The sequence below is a fragment of the Stegostoma tigrinum genome, chromosome 2 (genome assembly GCF_030684315.1).
Source record: "Stegostoma tigrinum isolate sSteTig4 chromosome 2, sSteTig4.hap1, whole genome shotgun sequence".
In the NCBI taxonomy this organism is placed as follows: Eukaryota; Metazoa; Chordata; class Chondrichthyes; order Orectolobiformes; family Stegostomatidae; genus Stegostoma; species Stegostoma tigrinum.
This window is the reverse complement of record NC_081355.1, coordinates 86,384,841-86,395,472: the sequence shown is the minus strand read 5'-3', so window position 1 is coordinate 86,395,472 and position 10,632 is coordinate 86,384,841. Positions and strand designations below refer to the sequence as shown.

The window sequence follows — 10,632 nt, the reverse complement described above, 5'->3', positions numbered from 1 at the left end:
ATAATATTTTCGATCAATGTTGTGGTTGATTGACTCGCTGAGCTGGTTCGTTGTTCCGCTGATGTTTCACTACCATGTTGGGTAACATCATGAGTGCAGCCTCCGATGAAGCGCAGTTGTGTTTTCCCACCCGATATTTAAACTCTGGTGTCCATTGAGCTGGATTACCTCACTTCTGGTTTTCCTTTGCAAAGGAGTCCATATGGGTCTAGCTCTATGTGTTTATTTATTCTTAGTGGAGAACCAGGCTTCCAGGAATTCTCGTGCTTGACACTGCTTCAGCTGTCCCAGGGCCCTGGTGTTGTCCCAATAGAACTGGTGGTTTTCCTTATCCATGTGGATGGAGATGAGTGAGTATTAGTCGTGTCATTTTGTTGCTAGTTGATGTTTGTGTACTCTCGTGGTTAATTTCCGACTGTCTGTCCAATGTAATGTTTGTCGCAGTCTTTGCAGGGAATATTGTAGATGACATTGGTCCTGTCCATAATGGACAGCAGGCCTTTGGTTCGGGTTAGCAGTTGGCATCGGGTTGATGTGGGTTTGTGCGCTACTCTGATGCCTGGTGATTGTAGGAATCTTGTGGTCAGTTAAGATGTGTTCATGATGTCAGGTGATGTGATGAGTGTGTTGCTCATGTAATGACCATCTTCTGATCCTGTATTTTGGGTATCCATTGTCTTTGAATTTGTGGAAGAGGTACTCTTCTTCTTTTTGGAGTAGTTCTGTGTTGCTGCAGTGTATTATGCCCACTTAAATATTGTTCTGATGCAACTTCATTGTTTGATTGGGACAACACCAGGATCATGGGCCAGGTGAAGCAGAGACAAGCACAGGAATTCCTAGAGGCCTGGTTCTCCACAAAGAAAGCCATCAACAAACACTTAGAGCTAGACCCTGTATATACTCCACTGCAAAAGAAACTGGAAGTAAGGTAATCCATCGTAACAGACCCCAGAGATTAGATAACAGGTGGAAAAACACAACAGAGTTTCATTGGAAGCTGCACTGATGACGTTACCCAGCAGAGTAATGAAATGTCCGAGGAACAACGAACCAGTTTGGAGAGATAACCAACCATAGCATCCACAACAGCTACAAACCTATTCTAAAACCTTAGGTATTAGATCAATGTCTCCCCAAACAGACATTTGTCATGTCTGTCCCCAGTGAGTTCTGTGCTCCATCCCATTATTTGCCAACTTGTCCTGCATAAGTGTGGGAAGACGATCAGTGATTGAGTTTACAGTATGTTTATGTGCTGTCCCTGTCATAACTATATTGCTAGAATTATGTGGATCTGTAAGATTTAAGTATGAAGTCTGCAGCAGTGGGAAATGTGTAATACTGAGTAGATCTGTCATGAACATGAGACATAAGTCCTGTTTACTAATGACTGAGAGATTTGAGCGAGAGCAGAGAGTATGATTGGAGGTGCTATGAGGAGGGACATCCTTTGAAGATGAATTCACCGACTGTGGTCATTCCAGTGAATTAACAGACATTTTCTAGCGTTGTAGCTAGTCATCAGGGAAAATGCTCTACATTGAGCTTCATGGCTGTTTGCTCATGTAGCTTTTGAAGTGTTAGAGACAACACAGTCTGGAGCTCAAGGAACACAGCATGTCAGGCAGCATCAGAGGAGAAGGAAAGTTCACATTTCAAGTCAGGACCATTCTTCAGAAATGGTGAGTGGGGAGGGAGCTGAGAAATAGAGGGAGAAGGGGAAAGATTTGTGGGCTGGTGATAGGTGGATGCAGGTAGGGAGTAATGGGGGTTGGTCGACGGGAAGGACAGGTGGGAGAGAAAATGGACAGGTTTTGTCAGATCAAGGAAGTGGGAGGGAGGATGGGAAAAGGTAGGTGTGGTTGATTGGTCAGTGGGAAGGACAGTGCGGATAGGTGGGTAAGAAGATAGACAGGTTGTGCTAGTCAAGGATGTGGGGATGAGAGGGAGGTTTGGACATGGGATGAGGCTGGGGGGTGTGGGGAAATCTTAAAATTGGTGAATTCTATGTTTAGGTCATTGGGCTGTATGGTCCCAAGGTAGATTATGAGGTGTTGCTCCTCCAGTTTGTGTGTGGCTTCATTGTGGTATTGGAGGAGACTCAGATGGGCATGTCACCCTGGGATTGGGAGGGGGAGTTAAAATGGTTGGTGACCGGAAAGTGTTGTTGTTTGTCACATACAGAGTGCAGATGCTCCACGAAATGGTCCCCGTGTCTGCGCTTGGTCTCACCGATGTAGAGGAGACCGCAATTGAGAGCAACAGATACAGTAGACCAAGTTGGAGGATGCACAGGTGAACCCCTGTTGGATATCAAAAAAATGCCTTGGGCGTTGGATGGAGGTGAGGGGGGAGGTGTAGGGGCAGGTGCAGCACTTCCTGTGGTTGCAGGGAAAGGTGCTGGATGTTATGGGGTTGGTGGGGAGTGTGGAGCAGATGAAGCAGTTATGGAGTGAGCAGTGCCTACAAAAGGCACATGGGGTGGGGAGCGAAATATCTCTTTGGTCATGAGGTCGGACTGTAGGTGGCGGAAGTAGCGGAGAATGATATGCTGGATGTGGAGATTGGTCAGGTGGTATGTGAGGACCAGGGAATTCTGTCATTATTTTTTGGGGGGCAAATGGGGTTTGAGAGCAGATGTGCAGGTCCTACAATCTGACCCCACAATCCCTTGCATTTCCCGCACTTCTGCTCTCAAAACCCCACATCCTATCCCACAATCCCTTGCATTTCCCGCTCTTCTGCCCTCAAAATCCCTCCATCTGGTCTACTGTATCCATTGCTGCCAATGTGGCCTCCTCTACATCGGTGAGACCAAGCGCAGATTCAGGGACCATTTCATGGTGCATCTATGCTTCAAAGGTGACAAATGACAACACCTTTCGGTCACCAACCATTTTAACGTCCCTTCCCACTCCCTGGGTGACATGTCCTTCCTGAGCCTCCTCCAGTGCCACAATGATACCACCCGCAAACTGGAGGAGCAGCACCTCATATTCTGCCTCGGGAACCCGATGGCCTTAACATAGAATTCACCAGTTTTAAAATTTCCTCACCCCTGGCCTTATCCCACATCCAAACACACCTCTCATCCCTGCCTCTTTGACCTGACACAACCTGTCCACTTCTTCCCCATCTATCTGCCCTACCCTTCTCACTGACCAATCCCCATTACTCCCTATCTGCATCCACCTATCACTATCCCACTGACAATTCTCCAGCCCTACCCCACATCCTTTTATTTATTTCTTGGCTCCCTTCCCACCTCAGTTTCTCAAGGGTCCCAGACCCAAAACATCAACTTTCCTGCTCCTCTGATGCTGCCTGACCTGCTGTGTTCCTCCAGCTCCTCACTGTGTTGTCTCTGCCTCCAGCATTGGCAGTTCTTGCTGCCTCCACCTTGAAGTGTTGACTGGATCGCCTCATGAAGTCATGTGTGAATACCAATTCTCTCCATCTTTCTATCTTCTACTATGAGGCCTTCAGCATTACATCCAAGAACTTGGGAACTCTCGCAGGTCTACTGCTCTACTTCTCAACATTCTTCTTGCTCAAAAGTTTTTCCCAACCACCTTCCTATCTACTCTACCTGCATCCAGTTCCCTCTTAAGATATGCGGGTTTGTCTTAAGAAGTGTCGGCTAGCTTGGATCCAAAGTAGCCTTACATGAACCAAAACCAACTGATGAGTGTGCAGCCAATCAGTTACATCTTCATTGTTGGACTCAGCCCACGATTATAGTGAATACCATGTTTTTTGTTTATATATTGGAAATATTATCACACACAACCAATCAGTTTTTTTTACCGAAGAACAAATCACCTGTGGTTTTTCTCATCTATTAACTAACCCTATTAAATCACCCACATTCCAATTGATTAATGGCTACACATAACATGCTAAGGATGATGCAATATTACCAAAGGTAGGGAGAATGGTAGGGGATTAAAGCAAAATGGAATTAAGGGGGAGATAAAGCACTCCACACCCTCCAACTTTATCTTAAAAACACCAAGAGTGTGTGTACGCCAGAGGCTCCTTTTCCAAGGACACCCAGGAATTAAGTGGAAGAAGTGCAGTCAATCAGCAACTCTGATCCCCTCCACAGCCTGCTGCCTGGACCTATTAGCGACCAACTTGGCCAGGCCCAGAAGCAGGCCACGAGGAGGTCCTCTGATTTGCCCATATCCAGATGCTTCAAAACCAGAAGTGTGGGACTGAAGTGCAACCACAAGCACAGAAGAGACTTTTGAATCACTAGAAAGGGAAGCAGGCAGTTTTTGTGCTTTTGGCATCACCTTGACCTGGTTCGGGGAATTACACCTTCCAAGCCTGTTGGTCACTAATAGGCTTATGCAAATAATATCTTAGAATTTCACTACAGTTCTTTTATTAAATGCGTAATTGCAAGTTGCTGTCGGCAGTGTTCTGAAGGAGGAGTCATACTGAACCGGAAACATGAACTCTGTTTCTGTCACCACAAATGCTCTGAGACCTGTGGAAGTTTCTCCCGCTGCCTCACAGCGCCAGGGATCCGGGATCTCCCTGTGTCTGAGTGGGTTCCTTCCGGGTGCTCTGGTTTTCTCTCAAAGTCCAAAGATCTGCCTGCTAGGTGCATTGGCCATGCTAAATTGCCCGTAGATTTGTTGGGTTAAAGGGAGGTGGGTCTGCGTGGGATGCTCTGAGGGTCCGTGTGGACTCATTGGGCTAAAGGGCATGTTTCCACACTGTAGGGATTCTATGATCTATATTTGTTAACTGTAGTGATGCGCATTAATTTCATTAAATCAAATGATGTACACCAGCATTTTGAAGTACAACTCTATAATGCTGGGTTCTGCATTGCTTCACATTCAATTGCATTTTCTACTGTTACTTGGGTGGATGTTGGTCAATGCACCCACAAAGTTGTACGGTTGTTTGTTCCGTTAAAATAGATATACCAGTTTTCACTGTTCACAATGTTTGTATTGTCGAAAACTGAAATAAACGATTTCATCTGGAAAAATAATAGTTCCACTGAGACCCTTATCTGCGGTGTCTCCATAGGGTAAAAGGTATCATTTCTGTCTAAAGACCTGATCATTCGCTTTGTTCGACCTTCAGCCAAGAGTAAACGGTTCAGAAATAGATCCGAATGGATTGAACGTAGTTCTAAAATCTCCAGGTGAGGCAAACAGAGGATCCGCCCCGTGCATCGCCGAGACAAATACATAAGCGCGGTCACTCGAGCTCCTGCGCTGTTCAGCAAAATCACTGAGCGCTCAGGCTGTGGTGCACATTGCTGGTAGTCTTGGTGCTGTGTCATTTTGTTAAACCAGGCTGGTTGCTCAACAGAAGCAGAAACAATCTCCTGGTTTTAACCAAACGCCATGGGTTTGTGACCTGTTAGAGTCCCGAAATTCTTGCTCTTCCTAGAGACTGCCATAATGCAAGGCAATTCCCCAGTGTTGGTTGAAATAAATTAATTAATTGTCAAAATAATAAACAGGACCTACTTTATGTGTTTCAAGATCCCTTTATTCTGTTATGAATTGTTTTCAGTTCATGATCAAATCGTAAACAGTTCCCCAAAGTTATCATTAAAAGTTCCTCCTCAACTTGGTTGTTTGGTACGCACCTGAAATTTCACAGCAAGAGGATGCATTCGTGTTTCCGTTCAACAAGGGTCCGAGTTTTAAACATATAAAACCTAATAGTGCGATTACCACTGTTCCGGTGATCCATGCTCGTGTGCGCACGATGGTGATTTATCCACAATGAAGTATGATTTTCCAATATTAGTATTTCTATAGCATGTCAGTGCTGTGAAAATAGGAGATGTAAACTGATGGATAGGTGCACTGTGTGTTTATATGTGTTATCTCTCTCTCTCTCTCTCTTTCCGTGTGTGCTGAGAACCCGGAGCCAAAGCCGGGGGTTGACTCATTTCACTGTCAAACGAAGCTGGGACCAGTTGCACCCGAACAGAAACCGTATTCAGTCACGCAAGCTCTCTATGGGACACGATGCTTTCATGGATCCCTTCAGTAGCAAAACTCATTTTCTGCTGTATGAGATATGCATCCTGGCAATAGGTAAGAAAAATAGAGAACGTTACTTGTGTTTGACTATCCAAAAAGTTTTGAACTTAGTTAAATAATTTAAGCGACCGGTCAGGGTCTAGGATTGCTGCAAAAGGCTGAATGCAACGTTAACTGACCAATTGCATACTGTTCCTTCAAACTTTTGAATATATGTTCAGTTGCTTTTAAATAAGAGTTGCAACAAAATCATCTGCTGGGGATAATCAATACTGGGGAATTGCCTTGCATGACGGTAGTCAAGAGGAATAGCAAGGATTTCGTGACTCTAACAGGTCGCAAACCCATGCCGCTTGGTTAAAACAGGGAGATTATTTCTGCTTCTGTTGAGGAACCAGCCCTGGTTCAACAAAATGTTTTTGCACCAAGACTACTGGAAATATCCACCACAGCCTGAGCCCTCAATGATTTTGGTGAACTGTACCGACTGCGCTCATGTATTTATCTCGGGGATGCACAGGGCGGATCCGCTGTTTGTCTCACCTGAAGCTTTTAGATAGAACTACGTTCAATCGATTCGAATCTATTACTGAACCGTTTACTCTCGGCTGAAGGTCGAACAAAGCGAATGAAGATGATTAGGTCTTTCGGTCGAAATGCTACCTTTTACAGAGTCTCACTGGAACTATTTTGTTTCCCAGAGATCATTCTCCTTCTGGTTAGTTACACAGTAAGTCAAGTGGCGGAATAAAAGTGAGGATAAGCTGTGAAAATTGTGGACTTGTGGGTATATTTGTGGCTCTGTCCGTGAGAAGATTCGGTCTAAATTTAGGAAGTAGATCTTATTTCTAGTGGGTGCTCTGTAAAACTCCATTCCCCTACCTTTTTAGCGAAAAGGTCTTAGTCTTGCAGGAAGTGTTCTGGAAAATAAAGGGTAAGTGCAGAGCCCAGCAGGTGTGTTTGCACTCACTCACCTGGAGTAGGCTACTTTTACTATATTATAAATTCTAAATACCTTTTAGGACATAATTTTTGCATGATTTTTATTCACAACATATATTTCGTGGTTATATTTTAATGTTTATGTCACCTTGCTGCAGTTGATATCAGATAATTTAGTCTGCAATTAAAAGCTGTGATCTATGGAATGGATGATAAGTATCAAGGAAATTATTAATAGGTAAACCTGTCAGCTCCAATTAGTTAATGCTATTTGCAAAGTGGCAGCTTGAAATAAAACTGCAGCATAGTTGCAGAATTGTTAAATGCTATTTTACCTGGTCCTGACATATAGTGAAAATCTAAAAATAAACAAATGTTCTGAAATGCTATTTCATTATTATTACAGTGATGAAGAGAGTGATTGGAGGGTTCTGTTCATTTATTTTGTTGCTGAGAAACCAAGGGGAATGGGTTTTGGCCCAAAGTACAAGGGAACATCAAGCTCAAAATGAGTGAAAGAGGTGACACATAAACAAAGAAGTCAAAATCAGAAGACATAAATGTAGGTTTGAAATCTTGGATATTGGAAGTTACACAAGGGTTTGAGCCATCAAAGACAAGAAGTGGTAATTGATTGTTTATGGCTCACAATCTATAGACCCCAAAAGGCAAGAAATTGAGTTGGCATCAGGATACAAAAGGATGGAGCCTTTGATCAAAGATTTTGACTGTTCAATTGGGTTGAGTCTCTGCACTTTCCAAAACGTGGTCAGCAGTGCAGTGACAGGAAAAAAAATACATCAGGAGTACATCTCTCATTTGGATCCCATCCAGGAACAGTATTGATGGTATGTGTGCTGTCATATGTGAGGCCTGCTTGTGAAGTGTGGGGCAGGGAGCATCCCAGTCAGCCAGATGATTAGGGAACTATGATGGCAACTTAAGGAAACTTGAGGAATGGGGCAGGGGATCCAATGTGATAACTTCAAATCCAGCTAAATACTTTAGATTATTCTGGCTGAGAAGTAAAGAGCATGCCAGATATGCCCCTTTGTGTCTTGGCAACCTGCCATTGGCAAACTGTTGCAACACAGTATCTTTCTCATCACCCCTGGTTCCAGTCCACTTCTGCTCCCTATTCCAAATTGTAATCCAAAAAACCCTCTCCAAGTGTAATATGTTTTGGAACTTTTCAACTTCAGATGTATTTTGGTTTTATTACCCAAAATAGCAACTTGGGAAAGCAGGTCATCTATTGAATGTCTCCACACTCAATTTTCAACCCAATAATTTGAAATAAAACTTGGGTGGCCTCAGCCATAGTTGAGAAATCTGCTCCATTTGTAGCCATAGAGTCATTCATCATGGAAACAGACCCCTTGGTCCAACTAGTCCATGCCAAACATAATCCTAAACTAAGCTATTCCCACCTGCTTGCTCCTGGCCCATATCTCTCCGAACCCTTCCTATTCATGTACTTACGCAAATATATCTGGAGGCTTATTCTACACATGAACCACTGTCCACGTAAAAAAGTTGCCCCTCATGCCCTTTTTAAATTTTTCTCCTTTCACGTTAAAAGTTTGCTCCCTGGTTCCTCACCATGGGGAAAAGACAACTGCCATTCACCTATCTATGCCCCTCGTAATTTTTATGAACTGCTGTAAGGCCACTCCTCAACCTCTGAGCTACCAGTTAAAGAAGTCCCAGCCTATCCACCCTCTCCCTACAATTCTGCCATGAAGATGGCATTTCACTTCAATGATTCAGTGAAGTCAGATTATATCAAATTCACACATGTTGCTGAACTTCAGCAAAAAATCTTTATAATTTCTGCAAAATTAAGCAATAAATACAAACATTGTGATATCTTTTCAAATGTGATTTAATATTACATAAACCATACACATTTCAAATAGCAGTATGTTTATGGAGAGATTATACATTTAATGGCAAATATGAAATAATATGGCAGATTTAAGATGGTAAAATCCTCCCAACTTGATGGTTTGCTGAACATTTTCTTCATTTGATGAAGTAAAACTGAAGCAATATTACAAATTTCTACCACTGCTTGTTTCTCCTTCTTAATGCCCTTTTTTTAGTCCCTTTCTTTAGTCTCAGTCAGTTTGTTTACCCACCAACCAGTCCAATTTACATGTCAATAAAGGATTGGTCACTATTACTCTCCATGAGCACATTTGCCTCAATTCTGCTCAGACAGAAAAAGCAAAAGATTTCCCTAACCTTGTCAGTCAAGTTACTGTGCATTTGGCTGTAATGAAAAGATGGTTACACTAACGTATTTTGTGCATTAAAGATTGAGATTTACCAGTGAAATTTGGAGGAATTTCAATAATTCAGTTAGATTACAGACCTGCAGTACTGTTCAAATTATAAATGACAGGTCAGCTATTTATATTCCCATTCTTTGGATTGTACTACTGACAACAGATAGAAACTACAATTAGCCCATTTACCTTTCAAGACACAAGCCCCAAAATAATTGATAGCAGTAATAAGTCTCAGCAGGATAGGACTGACTGTTTCACGACAGCCTGCAGGCCTTGACAGCAGTGCGAGCAAGTCATGCAGCATACATCAGCAAGACATTTTCAACAAGAATAAAGAGAAGAAAATTAAAAATCGTAACAGTTAGGAATGACAGTGAATGCAGCTTTGAACTGTGTCATCTTCCTGTCCCGCAGGACCGACCAGTCCCCCTCCACCGACACGCTCATCCTCCTAGCCAAACTCGTCCTCACCCTCAACAACTTCTCCTTCGATTCGTCCCACTTCCTACAGACAAAGGGGGTGGCCATGGGCACCCGCATGGGCCCCAGCTATGCCTGCCTCTTTGTAGGCTACGTGGAACAGTCCCTCTTCCGCACCTACACAGACCCCAAACCCCACCTCTTCCTCCGTTACATTGATGACTGTATCGGCGCCGCCTCTTGCTCCCCAGAGGAGCTTGAACAGTTCATCCACTTCACCAACACCTTCCACACCAACCTTCAGTTCACCTGGGCCATCTCCAGCACATCCCTCACCTTCCTGGACCTCTCAGTCTCCATCTCAGGCAACCAGCTTGTAACAGATGTCCATTTCAAGCCCACTGACTCCCACAGCTACCTAGAATACACCTCCTCCCCCCCATCCTCCTGCAAAAATTCCATCCCCTATTCCCAGTTCCTCCGCCTCTGCCGCATCTGCTCCCACGATGAGGCATTCCACTCCCACACATCCCAGATGTCCAAGTTCTTCAAGGACCGCGACTTTCCCCCCACAGTGGTCGAGAACGCCCTTGACCGCATCTCGTGCATTTCCCGCAACACATCCCTCACAACCCGCCCCCGCCACAACTGCCCAAAGAGGATCCCCCTCGTTCTCACACACCACCCACCAACCTCCGGATACAACGCATCATCCTCCGACACTTCCGCCATCTACAATCCGACCCCACCACCCAAGACATTTTTCCATCCCCACCCTTGTCTGCTTTCCGGAGAGCCCACTCTCTCCGTGACTCCCTTGTTCGCTCCACACTGCCCTCCAACCCCACCATACCCGGCACCTTCCACTGCAACCGCAGGAAATGCTACACTTGCCCCCACACCTCCTCCCTCACCCCTATCCCAGGCCCCAAGATGACTTTCCATATTAA

At 44.3% G+C, this 10,632-nt stretch overlaps 1 protein-coding gene across 1 annotated transcript in view; it reads left to right on the top strand.

Annotated features, from left to right (window-relative positions):
* Window positions 1–5,860: 5,860 nt before the first annotated feature.
* hepacam2 (HEPACAM family member 2) overlaps window positions 5,861–10,632 on the top strand; it is a 113,437-nt gene continuing 108,665 nt past the window's right edge. Inside the window, exon 1 of the mRNA XM_048547587.1 lies at window positions 5,861–6,080. Coding sequence (XP_048403544.1) covers window positions 6,002–6,080 — 79 coding nt within the window. The 5' untranslated portion in view covers window positions 5,861–6,001. The remainder of the gene's footprint in view (window positions 6,081–10,632) is intronic.